Below are 26,317 nucleotides of genomic sequence, written 5' to 3' on the forward strand. Positions count from 1 at the left end.
ACACACACACTTCACACACACACACACACTTCACACACACTTCACACACACACACACACTTCACCCACACACACACACATTTCACACACACTTCACACACACACACACACACTTCACACACACACATTTCACACACACTTCACACACACACACCATACACACTTCACACACACACACTTCACACACACTTCACACACACACACACACTTCACACACACACACACACACTTCACACACACACATTTCACACACACACACACCATACACACTTCACACACACACACTTCACACACACTTCACATACACTTTAACACACACTAAACACACACTTCACACACACTTCACACACACTTCACACACACTTTACACACACTTAACACACACTTTACACACACTTCACACACACTTCACACACACACACACACTTCACACACACACACACACACTTCACACACACACATTTCACACACACACACACCATACACACTTCACACACACACACTTCACACACACTTCACATACACTTTAACACACACTAAACACACACTTCACACACACTTCACACACACTTCACACACACTTTACACACACTTAACACACACTTTACACACACTTCACACACACTTCACACACACTTTACACACACTTCACACACACTTCACACACACTTTATCACACACTTGTGTGTGCAGGTTTTTATTACCTGAGGTTTTATAACACTCGGTGTTTGTTCTCACAGCTGCAGACGGATTTTCGTTCGGAGGATCGACAGGTGAGTTGAGGTCAGACTGCGTGGATGAATTTCCTCCTGCGTTTGACTTTGACTCGTACACGGAGACGATCCCCATCCCACAGATCAGCGCCGGTTATCCTGACCCACCGCCTCGGTGAGTGACCTTTGACCTTTGCTCTGTGCTTTCCTGTGTGTTTGTGTTGGTGCGTTTCTCACATTCCTGCGTGGAGGAACTTTCCGTGGGTTTTCCCAAATCTTCAGTACAGAGGAGTTTACGCTTCTTTCTTATTAACTTCGAGAGAGAAAAAAGAGAGCCTGTGACTTGATTGCAAAAGTTTGTGCACCCTATGAGTATCTTATTCTGTCACACTGGTAAATGGTTGGTTATTCGTTTTTTGTCCCGCCCCTGATGTATTTAATGTCAGAAGTGAGAACAAAGAAGAATTTTGGTTTTTAAATCAAGACTAAAGAAATATGTTATATAGGTTTTAAAATATATCTTGTGATGCACCTGGACACATCAGTGATATAAACCGGGGTCATCTGGTGTTTCAGGTCTTTGAAACATCAGACACGTTACCCATGTGATCCAGCCAGGGGGAGATCAGACCCTGGCTTGTGTCCAAATAGCTTATTATCTATCGATTATCTCACTCGTCCTTCAGCCTTGCCCACATGCCAAAACCATACAGACCTCCCCAGTGACCAAGGCTGTGACAAGCCCCACTGGTACCATTAAAGCATCCTCAGTGCCACTGGTTCTGTATGGATTTCCCACACAACAATGTCTACCTAACACAACCAGAACCACACATGCATTAGCACATGACACCAACACACATCTCACCTCTATCTAAGTAGCTTGTGACCACGGATCCTTCCTTTTAATCCACAGCCATCTAGAGTCTTCTCTGCTGCCTCTGTGGTGGTTCAGATGGCCTTCTTCTTTTGCACGCATGTGATGCCCAGGAGGCTGTAGGCCTTATACAGGAACTGAGCTGCCAATCCTCTACAGTCCACTTCTGTTAGCTCACACCATGTTCTCCAACCCCATCTGCAGCACTCTTCCACCAAGTCTGCATACTTGGATCACTTCCTTTCATTGGCCTCATCCATCCTCTCCTTCTAGGGCACCGTAAGCTTCATCATGACCACCTTGCTTTGATGATTCCGAGAACAGCACTCTGTCTGATCTCACGGTGGTCTCTGTAATGTTTTCTGGGAATCAGAGCTGCTTGCCCAGGTCCACCCACATTTGCCTTCTGATCTAATGTCTGTTGCCATTTTGTCCATGCACCATGTTGATACATCCCCACCATCTGGCTTGCACACAGCTCCTCATCCCTGGCTCTCACCTGCTCTTGGACCAGTTTTTGCGTGTCCTTGCCCTGGGCTCAGTCGTAGTGGGTTGTCGTGAACCTACTAAGCCCTGCTCGGCCAGATGCCACTGTCCCCACCAAAGCTCTCTGCCATAGTCGTGATTCAGCCTGGTCCACTGCGTCCTGAGCCTTCCACTTGCTCCCAGTTCGCTCTTCGTTGCCAGCCTGGAACACTTTTGTGTCACTTGACTCCCTGTACTGCAGCACCTCTCTTGCACGGGTGACCATGAATCCCTCACTCAGGCTGCTCGTGGAGAGCCTCAGATGGTTGTTGTTCCTCTACAAAATGATGCTTCGCAGGCTTCATGTCAGGCCTAGCCACCTGTGGAGGTGATGACTGATCCTTTTCTGCAAGCTCTCCACAGTTAATAAGGAAAACTCGTAGGCCAGTAATGGGCACAAACTCCTGGGAAGGATGCCATGTTGGCAAATCCAAACCTTTCTGCTTCAGTAGAATCCACTGCTGTCAACCATACCTTCGACTCCGAGGACTTCATTTATTAACTGTGCATATGCATAGAATTGTGAATAAACCGTGTGTATGCACATATTTTATGCGTGAGGATGATAAGGAAACTACTAGTAAAATGCCAAATAAAATTTTTTTTTTTTTTTTGCTGTACTTCATGCAGCAGTATTTAACAGTATAGTATGGAACAGGCACCTAAGCTTTTTAAAGGGAAGTTTATCATATATGGCAATTTGAGGGCGTTTTGAGGGTGTGTGTGTGTGTGTGTGTGAGAGAGAGAGAGAGAGAGAGAGAGAGAGAGAGAGAGAGAGAGAGATGGTTTAGACCCTGTGGCGTTCAGCAGGAGGCAATGAACAGTATAAATTATTGAACAGGCCAATTAACTGAGCTGCCATTTAGATCAAACACACAGAGAATCCGTCGGTTCCTTCAGCAGGAAACACTGGCATTTACAACCCACACACACACACACACACACACTCATTTCTACTGCTATATTACTACAAATCATACCATTTTTTATATGGGGACCAAGCACTAAAGATGCATAGTCACCCTATAGTTTTATTGCTGTATTAGACAGGTCATGGTCCTGAAGATTCCTACCAAGTTTTATGTCAGTGCGCAAAGTTGTTGCTGAGATACATCCTCACTTCCTGTTTTCCTGTCAGATTCGTTGACCCATTACGGACAAACCATCCATCCATCTTCTATACCGCTTACTCCTTTTCAGGGTCACGGGAACCTGGAGTCTATCCCAGGGAGCATGGGGCACAAGGCGGGGTACACCCTGGACAGAGTGCCAATCCATCACAGGGCACAATCACATACACACTCACACCCATTCATACACTACGGACACTTTGGACACGCCAATCAGCCTACCATGCATGTCTTTGGACTGGGGGAGTAAACCGGAGTACCCGGAGGAAACCCCCGCAGCACGGGGAGAACATGCAAACTCCACACACACACAGGGCCACGGTGGGAATCGAACCCCCGACCCTGGAGGTGTGAGGCGAACATGCTTACGGACAAACCGTTTGAATATTCGCAATTCTTTTGATAATTGTTGTGAGACGTACTCTGAAGATGGCGTATGCCAAATTTGGCGTTGTTTGGACATAATTTGAAGCCGCCAAACAGGAAGTGACGCTGTATCTCAGCAAAGACTTCGCGCACTGTCACGAAACTTGGTAGGCATCGTCAGGACCATGACCTGCAACACAATTCATGATAGCATCACCTACTGGTCAAAAGTAACAATAACATGCCAGAAATGCTTCCATCTAAGTGACAGTTTTATTACTCCTGCTCCAAATTTTGTCTGATCTTCACCAAATTTGTCTCACATCATCTTAAGACCTGTCTAAACAACTGTTTACTGCCATTCAGTGTGCTATTATACAGACAGTTAATGACCGACAGAGTTTAATATCAAATAGCATTTTTATTGAGCAATTTCCTGTAGAAAAAAACAATACAACACAATATAAGACAGATATAATTTTGGTGAAGATACTTACACAAAGTGGGAATTAAGGTCCAGACTGATGAGGAAAAACATAAATACCTTACATGTTTTAATGAAAAACACTTTCAGGTCACAGCAGCAATAACACCCTGCTGCTCATTTATTCATCTAGACCTTTCCTGCTACAGAGAATTCCACCGCCTTCCACGGTCAAAACACACACATCAGGAGTGACACTACAAACCACTCTTCAGTCCCTTCACCTGTAATTATGTCTCTGCTTCCCTGTGATTGCTTTTACAACAACTATAGCACATCATGTGTGTCTCACCGAGTCTGCCCCCGAAATGTCATTATTCCTGTCTTCCTTCCTGTCTTTCTTTTTATTCTTTCATGTGTGCATTTGTGTGTGTGTGTGTGTGTGTGTGTGCGCATGTGTGTGTTTGTGTGTGTGTGTGTGTGTGTGCGCGTGTGTGTGTGTTTGTGTGTGTGTGTGTGTGTGTGCGCGTGTGTGTGTGGTGGTATCTTGGCTTGTTCCCAGTCACAGATGAGAGTTTCTACAACAGTGCCAGGTCAAATATACACACCCATGGTCGCAGTGTGTGTGTGAGTGTGTGTGTGTGTGTGTGTGAGAGAGAGAGAGAGAGAGAGAGAGAGAGAGAGAGAGAGTGTGTGTGTGTGTGTGGTGTGCCACAGATGGTGGAGGCGAACTCAGAGCTCAGGCCGCACATATGATCCGAAAACCTGTGGAGCGCATGAACCAGAGCTTCCGCAGAGAGAGCACACACACACACACACACACACACACACACACACACACACACACATACACACACACACACAGATACACACACACACAGCTGATGCACAGTAACACTTTTTACTTCAACACGTATTCTTGTTTTATTTTAAGGCTTAGTTACAATTCTTTAGACTTTTATTATTTTTCAAAACTTAAATCCAAAAATTCTAACAATATTTATGTGTGGAGAATTTCTGAGCTCCAGGTTCGGATGATTAAAATCACCTGCGTGTGGTTCACACCTGCGAGGTCACCAGATTTGTCTCGAGTAGAAGCGTCTGAGACGGTGTTTTACACTCGCGTCTTCAAACACACACACTCACCTTTACACCTCAAATACATCATGGACAGAAAATACAGAATTTCAAAATGTCAAATATAAACAGTAAAATGACGATATCTGAGTGAGAAGATGTGGAGTGTTGAAATAAATCTAACAGGAGTCTGGTGTGTATATTAATAATAGCTTCCTGCATGAATAGTCCTAGTTGTAATTCTCACATTAATCACTGCTTTAATTGAACAAAATGGCTTCCACACTCGTTATTCAGCAGCACATATACTGTAGAATAGCACTTGATCCAGCGCATCCTATTCTTTTACGTCTTATTATTTTATCCGCAGCTCTGACAGTTACTCGAGCGCGACGTAATGAAGCCACGAGATTGTAAATGGAGGTGATGAAATCGTAATGTGTGTGCGGGATGTAGGAGATTTCATCGCACTTTTATTTTATTCACTGTTTTGATTTGTAGAAGGAATCAAATAAAGTCAGAGTTGGTGTTAATTCGATGCGCTCTGCTGTAAAGGAAACGTGCTCACGGTGTGAAGGATAATCTGACCTAGCGCTCATCTGCTACGCTTACAGACAAACTTTACCGCCATTCATCGCTTTATCCACGACACATTCCCTCCTCCAGATAATGATGCGTCTCCTGCGAGGTCCGCCGGTTTTTTCAGGTTACTGTTGTAATTTTTCTTGGTGTTAAATTAGCCCCGCCCCCAGTCTTTACAGCTCCTCCTCTTTTCTTTAGAATGCCACTCGTGAAGCAGGTGTAGTGTAACAGAGGTGAGGTCATTTCACGCAGAGGGCACTACAGTCACACATCTGACTGTTTACAGCTTGACTTTCCTTTTATGGTCATTGTTTCCTGTCCTCATTAGCCTGCTCGTGGGTTCTTCTGTGTAAGTTCTCCTTCTGCTTGTTTTCCAGCTGCTGCTGTCTCACATCTGTTTTATTTCCTCTTATTTCCTCTCACTGGCTGATTGAATGTTAATTTATGTTAATTTATGATAATGCATTTATGTTCATTAATTAATTTGCATTATTTTCTTTCTACTCTTACAGTTATGACGAGTGTGTGGGACGGGATGCGACGCAGATATTCACCCCTACAGATGATCCTCCGCCGTACTCACACACCTCACACACATACCCCTGCACAGAGGGGGCGGAGCTTCCTGAAGGTACGTCCTGGTGGTCAGCGCATGCACATGCAGGTTCCATTCATCCAATCAGATTGCAGGACGTCTCCCCCGTGTTTGTTTTGTCTCTGGATGAGCTGCCGCCGTACGAGGCCGTGATGGAGCAGCAGAACCGAACCATTCCGCTGATCGCCAACGACGACGTGAAACACACCGCCGAGTAAACACGTCACGCCTCTAATAAAACACTGTGTGAGACTGGGTGTGTGGCTGACTGGCGCCTTTTGATGACATCATCATGTGAGCAAAGAATATCCTACAGAACAGGATTTGATGTAAACACACATGTTTAATAAAACTTTGTAAAAGATAAACAGACTTTATTTAACAGATCTAACGCTGAGAACCAAAGACATGATTAATGGCGGATTGTCCGAGTCTCAGATCTATCTCTCTCTCTCTCTCTCTCTCGCTCTCTCTCTCTCTTTAATCCAGAAGCACATTCTTTTTGGATTTCTCAATGACTGAACTCTTTTCTACCAAACACTAGCTTTATTTACTCCTGCAGCTCATTTGTAGGAAATTCACCAAATCAGAGTTGAACAGAAAACCAGATTTTCAACAGAGCAGAAATTTTTTTAGTGTTTATGCATTGGAGTTACTTTATTAATGCATTTAAATAACTACATTTTTGCTAACTGATTAGCAAACAGTCAAACTTATCACTAGTCTATTGTCATCTATTTATTTTCAAAAAAAAAAATAAATAAATATAATACTGAGTGGTTATTAAAATGTAGCAGAAATGTAGGATGTTTTCAGTTTAGATGAAACTAAAATGCGAGGAGATGAAAAACGTGTAGAAGCGCTAATCTCATCTTTTAACTTCTCAGTAAAAATGAAATTAACATCAATTTGCATTGAAAAAAAATACAAATTAAAACGATCTCTGATTTATCTGCTTTATTTGCCAACATCTTGAGAAACTATTTTTAAGCTAATTCTGTCGTGCTAGTAGAGTACTTTAGCAGATTAGCTGTTTCATGCTAACTAGGCAAAAAAATGCTATAAATTACATCATTATATGTTCTACAGCATTATAAACATTATACACATTATACACATTATAAACATTATAAACGTTATAAACATTATATAACCCCTTAGTGTAATGCTAGCTAGCTTATTGAATCGTGAGTTATTGCACGCTACGTAACTTTAGCGAACATTTTTACTCATTTTCTACAGACAGATGCTAATTACAAAATTATCCAGGGGCACAATAAATCACTATTTACAAATATTATTAAATAATACATATATTTTAATAATAAAAATCACAAGTGTGCTATAATTCATTCTGACTGTTAATGTACACAACAGGAACTTTATTTTTCCTCTATAAAAACTTTATTAAGTTTGAAAAGTTTTAATCTGATGATATTTTAAACTGAAATCATTCTAATGTTAATGTTTCAAATCAAAGAAATTTAGAGCAACTAATAATGTGTTTCTACGTGATCAATATCTTATTAAAGCTTATTAAAAGTTGTTTATGATGTCTAAATGTTATCCTACATCAGGAAATGTAATATTATTGAATGATATTTCCAGGAGCTCTGTTATTGACTGATTATCCGTGTGTCTGTAGCCGTCATTAAAGAAATTAATCATTGTAAATAGATAAATATGTTTTTGTTGTTGTTTTTCTGTGTGGTATCTTTATTGAGAGTTTTTCTGTTTGTTTATTTTTTGTGAAACGTAATTAATCCTAAATAGATATTCTTATTCAGGTTCTGAGACAGTAATAATTTATGTAACACCTCGGTCAAACTCAGTGCTGCTTCACAGACTCCAACGAGAAGCAATTAATAAATAACAAATTAATAATAATAATAATAATAATAATAATAATAATAATAATTTTAGTAGTAGTAGTAGTCTTGATTGATTGATTGATTGATTGATTGATTAATCATTTGTAAGAACAGTAAAATATTTTGTCTCTGCCTTTAAAAACTGTTTCATTTGCACCCTAACCCTAACTGTTACTGCCTCTGTGTGGCCCTCTGTTTAAACCTACACATTATTTTGTCTTTAATTTAAGAATGACCACAAATAACAGATTTATTTTTTGTGTTGAAATTTATTTTCACGATATTTATTGCTGATTTTGTGATGATGTAGATGCTGTAAATATAAATATGACGCTTCGCGTTCATGGTTGTGATTATGGCCCCCTCTGGTGGTTGTGAGCTGTTTGTGCAGGCCAGCTGACGTGCGTCATTGCGTCATATACAATCCCGGAAGTAATTTCCCAATGGAACGAATGAAAGAGTTTTGGACGCTATTTGCTATCTACAGTTTTTGTTCAGATTCGCTGTCCGAGCTCCTAAATTAACCTCCGTGATGTAAGGTTACGTTAATTAAGGATATACAGAATGTTCACACTTTATAAATCCAAATACTTTAGCTTAGAGTTAGCGTTGGAGTTCATTCTGGTGAACTACAAATCCATCAGAGCAACGCGGTTCCGTCAGGACAAATCAGACGCAGGCTTCTCATCCGGGCATTTTAGCTGTACACTCTCTCGGTAGCTCGAAACACTGACAGTTAGCTTTATAATAAAAACAAACAAAGAGAATTTATCTGTGCGATTAAAGGGGCGATGTGGCTCGTTAGTAAAGATTAGCCACATGCTAACGCTAGTAGAGAGCTAGTGCGTGAAGTTTTAGCCAGTAGCTATATCATGAAAAAAAGAAAAAAAATTAAAATGCTACAAAAAAGGCAGCACAAATTACATTTACAGTTTATATCCGGAAGAAGATACATTTCTGTCTGGAAATACCTTCGAAGTAGAGTAAATATATATATGTTTATAAATTAAACAAACGGGACGTCATGACGTCAGCCGAATGTACAAGCTTGTGGATCGGTAAAAACGTTTCCATGGTAACAGCGGCGCCTCCGATTGGTGGCGTGTCCTTGTGGAATTCTGGGTAATGTAGTGTATCTTCAAGAATTCGAAACTAAAACACGTTTTTTTTATAGAAATGAAGTTGACGTCACATTGACTCATAGCCTCTTGTAGTGAATATAATCATGGTTTAACAAAACAGTAAATTACAGAAAGTGTAGCGTTTAGTAAAGCGAATAAAAATCTTTTATTTGTGGTCATGAATCGAATGTGTGATGTTACTTCCGGAAACAGCTGTATTAGTCAGTGTAGACAGGAAGCGGAGTGGATTTCTTCTGTGCGTGGGCTTAAGACTTAACGTGAAGGTGTTTAGGGTTGGTCTGAGTGGAGAAACGTCTTAATTATTTAGTTCATGATTATAAGAAGCTTGTTATTATTCTGATTCTGATTATTTCCTCAGTGAAAGATGGACACAAGCAGGAAGAGGAAGTTCACTAACCTGCAGGAGTGATCCTTATTATTTCTCTTAATTGTTATTTGGTGGTGTTGGGTTTTGGTGAGTATCCTCCTGTGTGGTTATATTTGCACTGAGGGAAAAATAACTACCTGTTAGTCTACATTTAAAAAAAAAAAAAAAAAAACCCAACCATCTCCCCTGCTGTCATCCTGTTTACTTTCACTTCCTGGTTTTCAGATGTCTGCTGTTGCTTCACACACATGAGAGGAGAACACACACCATGACCAACATCGCTGGAGGTGAGAATGCTAAAGCGGGACGTGAGGATGTCCTGGAGCGGTACGGGGCTTTCTACAGCCGTGTGTGGGGCGAGGGCAGCGTGAAGGTGTGTGAGGACACACAGCTGATGGAGCAGGCCAGGCAGGCCGTGTTAACCCAGTGTGAAGCGGCTCAAACCTTCACACTCCTGCCATTTTACCCCACTGTGATCGACATCATCAACACCAGCATCAACACCACCAACACCAACACCAGCTCCACCAGCGTGCTCCAGCGCCTGAGCAAAGCCTTCGAGGTGCTCGAGCTGCTCTGCGTCAACTTGTTCCTCTTTCCCTGGAAAAAAGAGATTAAAACACTGAAGGTGAGAGTAATGTGTCTCACACACACACACACACACACACACACTTCCTGTTTCTGTCAGTCATGTTTTTAAAATAAATATTGAATAATCTGTGTTTTAAACACTCCACTGCACTGAATTCACTTTACAGAAGTGAAAGTAAACTCTCTGGGCTTCTCACTAACGCAAATAAATCTCTTAACAAGTGAAAATATCAAACAATATATTTATTATATAAGCCCAGATCCAATATTTCACATTATGAGGTTTTTCTGAAAATAATTGCAAAATTATTAAACCAGTTTTGAGATATTTAGTATTAATTTATAATAAATAATATGTTCAATTCTTAAAATCTCATTATGGGAAATAGATCAATGATATATTAATTATAATTGTCTAAAGATTATTTAATCTAGTTATATTAATTCTACAGAAATTATCATTTACAAGATTATACATTCAGTTATAAGTTATACTATTATGATTTAAATAATACATTTTATATTTCTTTCATGAAATAAATGCTTGAAATAAATCCAATTTAAACTAGAAGTAAAAAAAGAGACTAGACTTGAATAATTTTTAATAATATTATAATTATTTATCAGGTTGTTTTAAAATAACAAATTTAAATATTTTTACTTCAAATATTTTTTATATTTCAGAAAATATAAAGTTTTAGCGTTTTCAGAAAGGTATTTAAGAACTTTTACAAAGTTTGTAATACAAATAAACACAAAACTATTGTTGTTGTTGTTATTATTATTATTATTATTATTATTGTTATTGTTATTGTTATTGTAGTTGTTGTTGTTAATATATTGTGTTAAAAGTGTATCACAATATTAATATTAGATCATATCAGCCAGCCCCATGTGTACACAAATAAAATATCACATTAAAATATTTAATATTTTTATAAATATATAATTTACACTCAGTGCTCACTTTATTAGGAACACTACACTAATACTGGACAGGGCCTCCCTTTGCTCTCAGAACAGCCTCAGTTCTTCATGGCATGGACTCCACAAGGTTTTGGAAACGTTCCTTTGAGATCCTGCTCCATGTCGACATGATGACATCACACAGTTCCTGCAGTTTTATCAGGAGCACTTTCATGCTGTGAATCTTCTGTTCTACCGCGTCCCAAAGGTGATCTAGTGGATTCAGTTCCGGTGACTGGGAAGGGCACTGAAGAACTGATCTCATCGTCATGTTCCTCATGAAACCAGTCTGAGACGACTTTTTGCTTTGTGACATGGTGCATTATCATGCTGGGAGTAGCCATTAGAAGATGATAACTGTGGCCATGAAGGGATGCAGCTGGTTGACATCAATACTCATATACGCTGTGGCATTAAAGCCATGATTGATTGGTATTAACAGCCCAAAGTGTTTGAAGAAAACATTCCCCACACCATCACACCACCTCCACCAGCCTGGACTGTAGACACAAGGCAGGTTGGGTCCATGGATTCATGCTCTCGGTGCCAAATTCTGACTCGACCATCTGTGTTCTTCAGCAGGAACCGAGATTCATCAGACCAGGAACCCGACGTGGTCTTCTACTGTTGTAAACCCATCAGCCTCAAGGTTCGACGTGTTGTGCATTCTGAGATGCTTTTCTGCTCACCACAATTATACAGAGTGATTATCTGAGTTACTGTAGCCTTTCTGTCAGCTCCAGCCAGTCTGATCTCCTCCGACCGCTCTCATCAACAATGTTTCCAACTTTCAGAACTGCTGCTCACTGGAGGTGTTTTCTTTATTGCACCATTCTGAGTAAACTCTAGAGACTGTGGTGTGTGAAAATTCCAGGAGATCAGCAGTTATTGAAATACTCAAAGTCACCAACAACCACGCCACAGTCATAATCACTGAGATCACATTTCTTGCCCATGCCGATGGTTGATGTGAACATGGCCCGAAGCTGCTGGACCGTATCTGCAGGACTTTATGCACTGCGCTGCTGCCACACGATTGGCTGATTAGATAACTGCATGAATGAGTAGGTGTACAGGTGTTCCTAATAAAGTGTACAGTGAGTGTAAAGTGATATTTAAAGACAGTGACGCTGTTTGTAAAAACTCCACAATTCAAAGTAAATATCTGACAAGAAACAAGAAAAAAGCAACAATTAGATTAAAATTAGACAAAAATAAAACTGTTGAATGCTTTTAATGTGAAGCCCCGCCTTCAGACTTTAGGCCACGCCCCTTAGCTGAATGTGGTTTGTACATTTTTACTGTTGGATGACGAAGGATACATTCTTGTCTTGTAGAAATTCACTGGTCATTATGTTTACTACATCAAAGCGGTTCTGCCGCTGCAGACGACTCGGAGCGTTCTCCACCGCATCGGCTACGACTCCGAAACCGACACAGAGTATAAACTATCCAACAACGTCGACCCAAACCGGGCTAAGGAAATGGGCTTTGAGCTTTTCCTCGCCCGGATCGAATGTGAACATCTGATTCAGATGACGAGCCAGACGCCTCATGCTGAATGTCTGGAGATCATCCAGAACCGAGGTTCTGCTGTGATTCTTCAAGATCAACCGGAGCTCTGTAACACTCCAAACGGGGTTCTGGAGGAGGACAGAGCACACAGAGACGACAACTGCCTGTTAAATCCAGAACTAAGTCTGAAACCTTTACATGTGGAAGTGAACGAGCGTCAAAACTCCAAGCGTGGATCGTTCCTGAGTGAAGATAAGTCCATCCTGGAGATGCAGAAGGATTACCCAGACCTCACCTTCCGACAGAGACCCATCTTCAAAAGCTCGTCTGCCAAGCTGACGCGCTCCGAAGGAAGAGACGTGAAGTTTGGCAGAGAAACGAGCGACCCTCGGCCCATCACCTTGCACGCTGAAGCTCCAGAACCTGCTCTAGATCCTTGTTCCTCAGAAGAACAGGAGCTGCGTGTTGGAGCTGTGTCACACACTCCAGGGTTAAAACATGATGAAGACGTATCGGTGACGGACCTGGCTGAGATGATGGAGATGAAGCTGAAGCTGAAGGAGTTCCCCAGCGAGGAACCTCTGAAGTGTCCGGTGGAGGAGACGGCGCAGTGCGAGAAGAACAAGTCCATCTGCAACATCGCCGGCTGCGGCAGCAGCTCCACCTCGGACCGCCTCCAGCAACACCATGGCATCACGGAGCCTCCACAGTCCTTCTACATCCCCAACCGTGTGAGCAGTTCTGCTCCGGCACCCCCTGCAGAGCACGAAGAGAACATCCACCCGTCCAGCAGAGCAGGAACTGAACCTGTCCTACACCACACTCTGGAGATCTGAGGAACCTGTGTGATCATTAGCACAAATTAGTTCACTTCCTTACAATTCACATCAGTTTGTGTTTGATCAGAACACACACACACACACACACACACACACACACACACATAATACTTAACACTGCGATAAAGTCACTCAGGTCAAAATTTGTGGTCTTTTTTTAATTTAAAGCACACTTTCTGTCAGTATAAATAATTTGGGGGCGGAGCTCAGCTGACCTCCGCTTGTTCAGTCACTCAATAAACTCAACAACTTTAGACCAATCACGTCCAATATGCAAATTACCGTAAGATGGCTGGAAACGTTTTGCTACAGAATGGTTTGGCTGCGGATAAATAAATCTAACTAGTTTACTCGCAGTTAACTACCCGGCTAGTTCATTCAGTTAACGTTAAGATATTAGGCTGTTAGTCATGGCGGTATGGATGATATATGGGTGTGTTTAATTTGCATATTCGTAGCTCCTGGTATTTCTCGTGAGGGTAAACGTGTAGAGACGTTACATGACCGGTTTTATTAATCTCTTTGAGACGATTAAACAAAAAACGAAACAAGCAAGTTTTATAGCACCTTTGATCCTGTTCATACATTTTTATCGAAATCGAGCGAACTCTTGGAGGTGTAATTTATAACGATGGGAAGCTCTGTGTTTATCTGTGATTAGTGACGTGTTCTGGGATAAATCCTGATCAGTACTGATCCTGGATGATGTATGAAGGTGTTTTGTTTTTTGGTTTGTTTTTAAGACATTGTTTATCTCAGGTGAAGCTCTAACAGGTCACAGATTCAGGTGATTCATTAACAGCGTTTTCCTGTGATTTCATTTTTTATTTAAGATTGGTGACACGGTTTATCTCAGGCTTCCTGAGGTGATGCAATAAGGAACTCTTTTTCACAGTAAAATGAAGTGACTCTGTGACCTGGTCACTCAGGGGTGTCCGAATCCTGGGGTGTGGATTCTTGATTCAAAATGGTCTTGTGGACTGTAACTGAATTGAAAGTGCGAATCTCTGTTGTTCCACTAGGGGGCGAAATTGAGCAACAAACTCACAGCGATAAACTCTTGATGTGAGTCTTCATTAGCAAGCTCTTCATTAACGCTGTAACCACACCTCTTTCACACAGCGGGGTTGAATACTTATGCAATCACAACTTTTACATTTTTTTATTTGAACTATGCTATGTTATGTACTGATTATTTAGTGTAGACTAATGACAGAAAATCTGTTTAATACATTTACATTTTTGTGGTTTTTTTTGTTTGTTTTTTAATTGTCATGGGAGCCATTTTAAAACACAAAAGTCAAAAGTCCTAGAACTCCATGGGTTTACTGTGAGGCTTGATGGTGGTGTGGTAAAAGCCTTGCCTCTGAACTCGAAGGTTGCTGGTTTGAGTCAGGCTCGGCCTGAGGTTCCTGAAGTATGTGGGGTGTGAGGTAGAGCAGGTAGAGCAGGTACTGCTGGTAGAGCAGGCTGTGGATGATGATGATGATGATGATGATGGTGCTGCAGAGGAAGTTGGGGTGATTTTTTTGCAGACTTCCCTAAATATGCAAAACTAAGTCCACACTCTCTGTTCAAGCTCCATAACCACTTGTTCCTCCGGCTCTGTGGGGGCAGCTGCCCAGAATTACCCCACGGTCACGCCCACTGGCCTTTCTGAACCTTCCACTCGCATACCCTGGAGTCTTGGCTGGGATTCGAAGCAGCAACCACTCAACCCAGAGGCGCCGCTCATCCACACGATGATTAACCCCGACCTAAAGATACAGCAAAAGGATCTGGATTGAACCCAAAACGTCACACACCAGAGACTACGACACTAACCGCTGCACCAGCGCGGGACAGGAAGTGACGCTGCTTGCTGCCTAATGGAAGCGGAGATGGTCACGGATCAGCACTTCTCATCACTTCCATGTAGCTTCTCTCAGTAAGAGGAAGTGTTGTTATGAGAGCACCACACACACACACACACACACACACACACACACACACACACACACACACACACACACACACACACACACACACACTGACGGAGCGGTTGGAGCCTGTGTGCCTTCGGAGAACTGTTTAAAATGGTTTTCTCAGTCTTTTTACACATTTGGTTTAATAATTGAGTTTAATTATATGATGTTTATAAGAATAAACATCATGAAAGAAAGAATTGTTGGGTATGTGGTATACGCAGCTGCTCAGTCCTCAATCTCATCTTTCACTCTTTATTTCTCTCTGTGGTCGAATCCCACCCTCGGGTTTTTATTCCAGTTTATCAGAAGGGAACGGGGTTAGACGGCAGTGAGGTAAGAGAATCAACATCGGGAGGAACGCGTATAAACACCGGGAGTCTTTAGAAACCTCTGCAATTATTAAGAGATGAGAGCAAAAGCAACACTTTACATTCCAGTGTCATAAACTCCTAAACCATCCGAACCTTCATGTCAGCAGGTCACGGGGTCGTTACCCTCACCCCCCTGAATCCACCGCTCCTGTATCCTACACACTGTTTCCAATCAGACCTTCAGCACTTACATCCTCAAAACCCAGCATGACCCCACACACACACGCTGCTATTATACCCAGGAAACATAAACAGCTGGATAAAATGTTCCATGACGTCCCTGATGGATTAATAAATAACACGTGATCCATATTACAATCATTTATTTTTATATATATATATATATATATATATATATATATATATATATATATATATATATATATATATATATGGATGTGGGTGTGGTCTGTAGGTGATGTACAGAATGTTCAGTGCGCTGCCTAAAATGAGTTTGACACCCCTGTGTAAACATGTGTACAGCTGTCGCGTGAGTGTGTGTGTGTGAATGTCTCCGTGCCTTACTGATGCTGAATTAAAGTGTAATTTGCACTTGTGTGTTGTTTAACACGAGAGTTTCTGTACAATGTACTCATGTAAACGTGTTTAACGCGTAATGCGGCAATGATCAGTTACAAAACATAACAAAAGTAATAATATTGTGATAAAATATCAGATAATGATTGCAGTCTGATTATCAGGACATGTCTGATTATTTAGGTTAGTAATTTTATTAGTAAATATGTCTCTAGAGTGTCTTTATTGTTTGTTTACAAATTTATAAAGTACTGTAATTGTAGATCAGTTAAAAACATCATCAGCTGTTCCTCCATTTCTCACTGGTTTATTAAAATTACACTGTAAACAATGTAATAATACAAAACGTCTCCACGGCTCCTCCGGTCACAAGTGCCACGTTCCTAACAACATTTTGGGATTTTTTTTTATGCATAAAACAAATAAAAATAAACTTTACAATAGCTCTGGTCTTGTGTTTTAACTCTATTCAACAGGATGAAGGTCAGATCTGTGGAATGATTTCTGTGATTTAAACAGCTAAATAAATAATAATGATACCATTTAATACACAAGTGAGAATAATAATAATAATAATCATAATAATCATAATAATCATAATCATAATCATAATAATAATATAAAAGAAAGAACAAATCATTTTCATTAGAAAAAGAGACAATGATGTAAAATTCAACTACAGCACCGACGTTTCCTCTAAAACCACAACACACACCTAAGCCTGAGATTACACCCTGTGTGTGTGTGTGTGTGTGTGTGTGTGTGTGTGTTACAGACATGCAGCTGGGAAAATAAACATACAATTAAAAGTTGTATTTTAGACAAAATTTTGAGGCGTTATAATATTTCCTTAAGAAACCTGACTCACTGAATCACATTGTCCTGATTCACAAAAAATGTAAGATTTAATGAATCATGAATCAAATTGATTCACTGTCAGTCCAAAGATTCATAATCTCTCAAATACAACTGATTTAAAAAAAAAACTGTTATTAAATCGTTTACCCCAGCGCGCGCGCACGCACACACACGCGCACACACATGTGCACACACGCAGGCACACACACACACACACACACACACGCACACGCACACACGCAGGCACACACGCAGGCACACACGCAGGCACACACGCAGGCACACACGCGCACACGCGCGCACACATCCATAATGAAGTTAAAACGGCAGGAAACACACACGGCTGGATGAAAAGCTGCCTGGTATAAAATGTGTGTGAGAAACGTTTCTCTTTATGAGGCTCGAGGCACAGCGAAGATCTTCTCTCTGTTCTCCTCAAACTGATGGAGCATCTTCTGAAGATCATGATCCGCAGGGATAACCTACACACACACACACACACACACACACACACAAAGTCCAGTTATGTGGTATAATAGTGTCTCTGTGAGAGTTTAAAGATATTTTTTCAATGCAAATTTTATTTAAACTTTAAGGTTACGGCTTAAAAACTCAACTTCTAGGTGACCTGAATTCATGAGGTTTTACACTTCTGTTTAGAAGAATATTACAGAGGAATTTCTCGAAATGGTAATAATTATTTGATTTACATCATATTCTGTAATTAAAAAGAATTATAATATTTCCTGGATTAAATATGCTATATGCTAATTTATGCAAATTTATTTAGATGAAATGTATTAAATTCATTTAGCAAATTTCATTAATTTTGCGAAAAAACAAATCCCAACAAAACTTTTGTCAAGCTATCGTCCAACAGCTGGAAAACAATAATATCTGATTTTATGAAATAAGGAACAAATAATACAAATAATAATAATAAGTAGAAGAAGAAGAAGAAGAAGAAGAAACCATATTTACCAGAACAGGAGCAGGAACTTTAAATGAGGAATGATTTATCAGCCAGTCTTCATACATGTGATGAAGAGTCTCTAGGTACTCCTAAACACACACACACACACACACACACACACACACACACGATTAAATATCAGTGTCACACTGCAGATATGATGAACCTCACTCACACTTTACAGGCAAATCAAATCAACAATAAAGCCGCATTAATAAATAATAAAGACTCAGGAGGGAATAAAGAGTTTTTCAGTCGTACCAGTGGAATGACTTTCTCTTCTTCTCTGCATCTCTGCTTCAGACGATCAAAACACTTCTGAGGCGACGTCTGCAGGTAAACTGGAGAACACAGAACACACCGAATATGGAGAACCCAGAGAACATGGAGAACCCAGAGGACATGGAGAACCCAGAGAACATGGAGAACCCAGAGGACATGGAGAACCCAGAGAACATGGAGAACCCAGAGGACATGGAGAACCCAGAGAACATGGAGAACCCTGTGAGTCAGTCTGAGACATTTTTATGAACAAAAGTGTAAATGTAAATTTCTGACGGACCCAAAAATAATGACTAATATAATACCTTTCTTTCTTTCTCTGTAACACAACACCAACTGTTCTAATGGCCGGCTTTTACATAACGCAGCTCCATCTGAATCACGTATTGTTGCTCTGGATGAAGCGCATTTACAGAAATGTATGTAATGCTAACTTCCATGCAGCTAATGATGCTAACTAGTAAACAACGGTAGTGAGAGCCATCTGAAAAACCCGCGAGAGCTCATTACAGAAGAAGAAGAGCAGGTGGGTGAAGGCACTCAGGAACTCTCTCACAGCCGCAGGTCAGTACGAGGAGAATTACACGTGTTGATAGAGTTATAACTCGGCTATCAAGCAGCTCGGTGACCTTGTGGCCAAAACGCTAACACCATCACCCTGCTAACTGACCTCCGCGGGCCAGCGTAGATCCCGGGGGCGTGGCTTCGTGTACACCAGTGGGAATGGGAATAACTTCAATGTTGTTGTACTTCACCTACTTCACCACTAGAAGTCTGGTCCTGACTACTGCACCTTTAAGTTCACACGTTTACTTCTCTGGCTGTATTTATCTTCAGCCTCTACACATTTCTCTTTCAGCTCAGTGATCAAATCCTCATCATCATCTTCTTCTTCATCAGCATCTTCTTCATTGGAATGTAAATCAGGAATAATAAATAACAAGGCTTTAAATGCTGAAGCTTTAACTCACCGATCAGATCTATAGGAATGGAGATGTTATTGATGATCCACTCGAACCACTCGGTCAGGACGGCGTAATCCACCTCGGGCATCTTCCCACTGTTCATACACCACACACACACACGCACGCACACACACACACACACACACACACACACACACACACACGTATCACAACTGTAAATCAACGCAAATGTTTAGTCTCAGTAAATTAACATTAATCTTTTAAACAATAAATACAAACATACAAGTTAATACGATTAAATAAATAAATAAATACACACAATAAACAGATATATAAATAAAATAAAGACAAATAAATATAAAGAAAGGCAGAAAGAAACATTTTGTTATTATTATCTCAGTAGCATTGGCTCTGATGTTCAGCGAGTTCTCACCTTTTATACAGATTTTCCACAAAGATGTACTTTGCGCTGTACAGAGATCGCTCCATCATCCTGACCGGCGCCGTCTGTGCGGAGAAAATACAAACATTAATCAATATTACTAGTGCAGTTATAACTGCATCAGCTAGAGACAGTCATTTTACTCCAACACGCTGTTCTGAGGGAATAACGTGATATTTCGGTGCATTAAAGACGTAAAAGAGGGATGAAGCGTACTATTTTAGACAGGTGATGGTCGAGGACAGTGAGCTGAATGTAGGTCTGCAGTGTGAGACCCCACCTCGCCGGGTCCTCGTACATCAGCGCCTGCAGGAGACCGAACATAAAAGCATCTTACACATCATCACCACCAACATCATCACCACCATCATCACCACTAACATCATCACCACCACTAACATCACCACCACCAACATCATCACCACCACTAACATCACCAACACCAACATCATCATCATCATCACCACCATCATCATCACCACCACCACCATCATCACCATCATCATCATCACCACCACCATCATCACCACCACCATCACCACCATCATCATCATCACCACTAACATCACCACGACTAACATCACCACCACCAACATCATCACCACCACTAACATCACCAACACCAACATCACCATCATCATCACCACTAGCATCACCATCATCATCACCACCATTATCACCACCATCTTCATCACTAACATCACCACCACCAACATCATCATCACCAACACCATCATCATCACCACCATCATCACCACCATCATCATCACTAACATCACCACCACCATCATCATCACCAACACCATCATCATCATCATCACTAACATCATCACCACCATCATCATCACCAACACCATCATCATCATCATCACTAACATCATCACCACCATCATCATCACCAACACCATCATCATCATCATCACTAACATCATCACCACCATCATCATCACCAACACCATCATCATCATCATCACTAACATCATCACCACCATCATCATCACCAACACCATCATCATCATCATCACTAACATCATCACCACCATCATCATCATCACCACTAACATCATCACCACCACCATCATCATCATCACCACTAACATCATCACCAACACCAACATCATCACCAACACCATCATCATCATCATCACTAACATCACCAACACCATCATCATCATCACCATCATCACCATCATCATCACCAACACCATCATCATCATCACCATCATCACCATCACCATCATCACCACTAACATCATCACCATCATCACCATCATCATCATCATCATCACCAACACCAACATCATCATCACCACCATCATCATCACCAACACCAACATCATCATCACCACTAACATCATCACCAACACCAACATCATCACCACCATCATCATCATCATCACCAACACCATCATCATTATCATCATCATCATCACCATCATCACCACTAACATCATCACCATCATCACCATCATCATCATCATCATCACCATCATCATCATCATCATCACCATCATCACCACTAACATCATCACCATCATCATCATCATCACCATCATCACCACTAACATCATCACCATCATCACCATCATCATCATCATCATCATCACCACTGTATCGGCTCAGTAATGTTAAATTCAATATTCTGTTTACATAATCATCCAAATATATTTGATACATTTACTCTAATGATTAATTATTATTTATTAATTATTCATATCTCACCAGTGGATTGTGTCCTCGAACGTTTCTCCATTTGGAAATTGGCTCAGTCAGAACCTGGCAGAGTTTATCAGAGTTCAGGAGTCACATTTACACCAAATACATAAACTACCCCAAAACCTCTCATACCCCAACCCCTCCCCCTCCCCCTCCCTTCTCCTTCACACCCCAACCCCTCACCTTGCCCTCTCTCTCTCACACCCTGACCCCTCACTCGCCCCTCTCTCACACCCTGACCCCTCACTCGCCCCTCTCTCACACCCTGACCCCTCACTCGCCCCTCTCTCTCACACCCCAACCCCTCACCTTGCCCTCTCTCTCACACACCCTGACCCCTCACTCGCCCCTCTCTGTCACACCCTGACCCCTCACTCGCCCCTCTCTCTCACACCCCAACCCCTCACCTTGCCCTCTCTCTCACACACCCTGACCCCTCACTCGCCCCTCTCTGTCACACCCTGACCCCTCACTCGCCCCTCTCTCTCACACCCCAACCCCTCACCTTGCCCTCTCTCTCACACACCCTGACCCCTCACTCGCCCCTCTCTGTCACACCCTGACCCCTCACTCGCCCCTCTCTCTCACACCCCAACCCCTCACCTTGCCCCCTCTCTCTCACACCCTGACCCCTCACTCGCCCCCCTCTGTCACACCCAGGCCCCTCACTCGCCCCTCTCCCTCACACCCCGATCCCTCACTCGCCCCTCCATCTCATACCGCCCTCTCTCCCACGCCCCTCACCCATCTCTCCCACGCCCCTCACCCATCTCTCGCACCCCGACCCCTCACCTGTCCCTCTCTTTCGCGCTTCTCTTTCAGTGCCTTTCTGACCCTCTGAAGCTGGTTCTAACACCGACTTTTCCTCACACTGCACCTCTCCTGGCTGCACTTTCACTTTCACTTCTGTTCTATTGCACCTGTTCTACTTCACACAGCAGCACACACCCTGGAGACATGAGTCAGGGTGAGTCAGGGTGAGGCAGGCGAGGCGAGGCGAGGCAGGTGAGCAGAGTTAGGTTGAGTTATTTCTACACAACTTCACCTGCTGTCACTTCAGTGTTTCTCACCTCAATGTTGCTGGTTTTGCTGAAATACTCCAGACACGTCGTCTTCCCACTCGCGATGTTCCCCTCAATGCAAATCTGAAATATATATATATATATATATATAATTATCAGCTCTCTCTCACTTCAGACAGATTTAATCAACAGTAACCCAGGCTCTGGGGCAGTGTGCGAGTTACACCGTTAACGTGGGACAGTTTCTTCAGACTAGACATGAGAGCGTTTAAAACATTATCATAATTACAGGTTATTAACTGTATATTAATGAATGAGTGAATGAACAGATTCATACAGCAGCGCAGGACTGAGCTCACTCATCACATCATAATCACTGCAGTGCTTCTGGGGTTTAAAGATAACCTGCGGCACAGTTACACCACGGTGCTGTGACTTCACAGAAGACAATTACAGATTTTCTACTTGGAATGATCATGATGATGATTATATAAATATTTCCAAATGAGATGAAAATGAAAACAGGAAGTAACATGAGCCACGGAGCCAATGACGTGTTCACAGGTTCACAGCTTTACAGGTAAAGTGTAAAAAAGGTTCAGGACGACACCCTGAATTAGACTAGATTAGACTAATATTTCAATTTAAGATCAACTCACCACTGGTTTCCTGTCCTCGCCGTCGCGGACCAGTTTGCCTTGAGAAGAAGACAACATAATGAAACAAGCTGAACTCAGACCAGCTGCAGATCTACGACAGAAGTAAAGCACAAACGCCAAGCCTCAAATGAGGTGGGAAAGAAAAAAAGGTTAATAAAAAAGAGGAAAACAGGGTGTGAGGCATTGTGAACCTCGGGTTACAATTCTTAAGAAGAAAGAAAGCAAAAGTACACAAAAAGACGGCGCCCTCGCCCCACTACACACTTCCCACACCAAGTGCTTCGGACAGTTCGACAAATGACACACAAAGTTCAAACGGCAAGATCTCTCATTTATTCAGAGACAGGCAGAGTATATATCAGACTCGACAACGGGACAACAGGTTCACTACTGGTTGGCTAGGTGGAAGGGCGTACTTGCATACAAAAGGAAGCATATCAATTTAAGAGAGGAACAACTCCATATATGGTTTTCTGGAAGTCATGGAATGTTAATCAGGAAGGTATGTAAACGTGTGCAAATGGTATTCTGGGAGAAAAAGCAATGCAATGTAAATGCTGAGGAGCTTCATCGGTCTGTACCTAAAGAGGAAAAGGTGTTCACTGTAAACTTATCACAGGGATGTTAAACAATATTAAAATAAGAATTGTATAAATAAATAAAGTAATGCATAATTTATATACAATTAATGCTGAAGAACAGAAGAGAGGAAAGTGAAGGTTAAAGCTGAAAAGATGAATATGAGCTCTATTAAAGTCTGTATATTTCATCTTTTATATAAAAATTAAAGTCTACATGCTGGACAGTCTTAACAAAGTCTATTAGTTTTAATAATAATAATAATAATAATAAAAAATAATAATAATGATGATGATAATAATAATAATAATAATAACATAATGATGATAACAATAATAATAATAATAATAATAATAATAATAATAATAAATAATTATAACAACAATAATAAATAATAATAATAATCATAAATAATAATAATAATAATAACATAATGAGGATGATAATAATAATAATAATAATAACAATAACAATAATAATAAATAATTATAACAACAATAATAAATAATAATAATCATAATCATAAATAATAATAATAATAATAATAATAATAACATAATGAGGATGATAATAATAATAATAATAATAATAAATGATAATAGTAATAAATAATAATAATAATAATAATAATAATAGGGTGGGACAGTTTTAGGTAGAGTCACCATGGCACAATCACAAAAGCTTTACACGGTTATCCTTTGAGTTTTTCGTAAACAACCCTCCTAAATGTAAATGTACTGAAACAATATTTGACATAGCTTTAATGTTTTAATGATAGACATTTGCACACCCTTAGGCACTGCTTTTCACTGAAAGAGTATTTTCATATAAAGTGGGACAGTGGTTTTAAGTGCAATAAAAATATTTTATTCAATTTTACTACCATTTAATTGTTACAAAAGTTTTATTTAGAGCAGTAAGGCATTTAATATCATTTTACAACGGGACTCGCTGTCAGAAAAATACTTTATATTTGAAAAGTATATGAGCCTACACAATCATTAAAATGGTTCACATCTATAAAATATTTAGATTTCCTTCATGTCAAACAGCTCATTGGAATCTTCATGATGTAGAATTTATTTACCTCGCCTAAGATTTCTTAAAGATTGACAATATAAACTGCTAATACCTACTGAATGATCTAAAAAATGCTATATCTACCGTATTATCCCCTGAACACACAAACACACACAATCCTCCTGTTAAATGGAGGTGTGGGTAACTCCGTTCTGACTGAAAAACTGCCGAACTGTCAAAATCACTAGGCCTACTGAACAAAAAGGCCATTTCGTTGACTACGCTTCACCGTAAAGCACTTCTCACAGAAAAACACAGCATCTCCTAAATCTCCATCCTCTTCTGCACAAGACTCACCATACCGGGCCTTTTTAAAATTAGTCTACGTCTTTCTGCCACAACATTCCCCACAGTGCCTTAATCATGTACAACTGGAATACATCTATCATAATGTGAATTTATAACTCTTATGACATGGGTGATGATTTGATAGCTCAGAATAGTATGATTAATGATTATCATAATCTACAATACTGGCTTTAAAAAATGTCCCATTTTACCTGAAAGCTTAAAACACGAATTCTCAAAGAATTAAATGCAAATTTTGCAACAGTACATATATTATTTGTAATTGACCAGCCAAGAATAATTTAATGTCTTGGTGATTTCTATACTTTATAGAGGCTTATGTTTAAGAAGACCAGTTCTCGCTGATACCAGGTAGATACTGAAACCGGACCACGCCCACAACCGTGCTGTCAGGTACATGAAAACATCTGAGCAGTCATAAACACCCGTGTGGGGATGATTCATAGCTATTACAATGAATTGGCTCCTGGTGTTTAAAGGGCTCGCTAGCATGAAACGCATTTGTCCCAGTGTACCTGAACTCCCCCTAATAATAATAATAATAATAATAATAATAATAATAATAATAATAATAATAAACATAATAATAAACCTCACCTGTCCTGAGCCGGTTGTTGAGGTGAAATCCGCGGCTCAGACTCGGGTTTCTCTCCGCAGGATTTCGGAATAAAGTTTTAAACACATTCACGGATGTAGTTTGGGACCAAAAAGGACACAAAGCCGTTCCGAATCTGTTCATCAGCCCGATCATTTCTCTCCATTACAGCACACACACACACACTGCATAACACTGGTTAAAGGGAACTCGCCTAACTTCCGGGTAGGTGCACGTTGTGAAACAGCGTCAAACGTCGCGCGTGGAAACGTCATAGGAACGCGACAACAAAATAAAAGTACAGAATATCTCCAGATAAATTCTCAAACTTTTACACGAACGATAAGATTAAAATATAATAAATATATAATAATGAACGCTTCATGTCTCTATAAGCCTTTCTTTTGTTAAAACCTAATTTG

General features: G+C 40.7%; 3 protein-coding genes across 17 annotated transcripts in view; 2 read left to right on the top strand and 1 right to left on the bottom strand.

Moving 5' to 3' along the window:
- The window catches only part of bean1 (brain expressed, associated with NEDD4, 1), an 18,013-nt gene extending 9,444 nt beyond the window's left edge, over positions 1-8,569 (top strand). For all 6 annotated transcript variants that reach the window (XM_053617101.1, XM_053617102.1, XM_053617100.1 and 3 more), the window contains exons 4-5: positions 740-887; positions 6,206-8,569. In XM_053617101.1, coding sequence (XP_053473076.1) covers positions 740-887; positions 6,206-6,506 — 449 coding nt within the window. In that variant the 3' untranslated portion in view covers positions 6,507-8,569. The remainder of the gene's footprint in view (positions 1-739; positions 888-6,205) is intronic.
- Positions 8,570-8,613: 44 nt separating this feature from the next.
- Positions 8,614-16,245, top strand: si:ch211-189a15.5 (uncharacterized). 7 transcript variants are annotated; one of them, XM_053617093.1, is made up of 4 exons: positions 8,614-8,693; positions 9,660-9,755; positions 9,894-10,296; positions 12,563-16,245. In XM_053617093.1, the coding sequence occupies exons 3-4, from the start codon at positions 9,937-9,939 to the stop codon at positions 13,574-13,576; spliced, it is 1,374 nt and encodes a 457-aa protein (XP_053473068.1). In that variant the 5' UTR covers positions 8,614-8,693; positions 9,660-9,755; positions 9,894-9,936; the 3' UTR covers positions 13,577-16,245. The 7 variants fall into 7 exon arrangements, with proteins under 7 accessions (XP_053473068.1, XP_053473070.1, XP_053473067.1 ...); XM_053617095.1 differs by lacking the exon at positions 8,614-8,693 and adding an exon at positions 8,843-8,875; XM_053617092.1 differs by lacking the exon at positions 8,614-8,693 and adding an exon at positions 8,898-9,281.
- A 500-nt stretch (positions 16,246-16,745) lies between these two features.
- On the bottom strand, positions 16,746-26,114 carry tk2 (thymidine kinase 2). Of its 4 annotated transcripts, XR_008384964.1 has the most exons (11): positions 25,898-26,114; positions 23,333-23,454; positions 22,722-22,796; positions 21,658-21,711; positions 20,152-20,241; positions 19,927-20,000; positions 19,539-19,627; positions 18,547-18,626; positions 18,294-18,374; positions 17,532-17,794; positions 16,746-17,169 (listed from the first exon to the last, which is right to left on the bottom strand). XR_008384964.1 is itself a non-coding variant. In XM_053617292.1 (10 exons), the coding sequence occupies exons 1-10, from the start codon at positions 26,049-26,051 to the stop codon at positions 17,705-17,707; spliced, it is 825 nt and encodes a 274-aa protein (XP_053473267.1). In that variant the 5' UTR covers positions 26,052-26,114; the 3' UTR covers positions 16,746-17,704. The 4 variants fall into 4 exon arrangements, 3 of the variants coding, with proteins under 3 accessions (XP_053473267.1, XP_053473266.1, XP_053473268.1); XM_053617292.1 differs by having other exon boundaries at positions 16,746-17,794; positions 23,333-23,370; XM_053617291.1 differs by having other exon boundaries at positions 16,746-17,794.
- Positions 26,115-26,317: the final 203 nt, after the last annotated feature.

This window comes from Ictalurus furcatus, chromosome 27, assembly GCF_023375685.1.
Source record: "Ictalurus furcatus strain D&B chromosome 27, Billie_1.0, whole genome shotgun sequence".
Classification (NCBI taxonomy): Eukaryota; Metazoa; Chordata; class Actinopteri; order Siluriformes; family Ictaluridae; genus Ictalurus; species Ictalurus furcatus.

Coding starts and splice junctions, on each gene's coding strand:
- si:ch211-189a15.5 (XM_053617093.1), top strand. CDS start 9,937: ATGACCAACATCGCTGGAGGTGAGAATGCTAAAGCGGGACGTGAGGAT. Junction 10,297..12,562: donor AAGAGATTAAAACACTGAAG/GTGAGAGTAATG, acceptor CTTGTCTTGTAG/AAATTCACTGGTCATTATGT.
- tk2 (XM_053617291.1), bottom strand. CDS start 26,051: ATGATCGGGCTGATGAACAGATTCGGAACGGCTTTGTGTCCTTTTTGG. Junction 20,242..21,657: donor TTCGAGGACACAATCCACTG/GTGAGATATGAA, acceptor GGTCTCCTGCAG/GCGCTGATGTACGAGGACCC. Junction 18,627..19,538: donor CATTCCTATAGATCTGATCG/GTGAGTTAAAGC, acceptor TGTGTTCTCCAG/TTTACCTGCAGACGTCGCCT.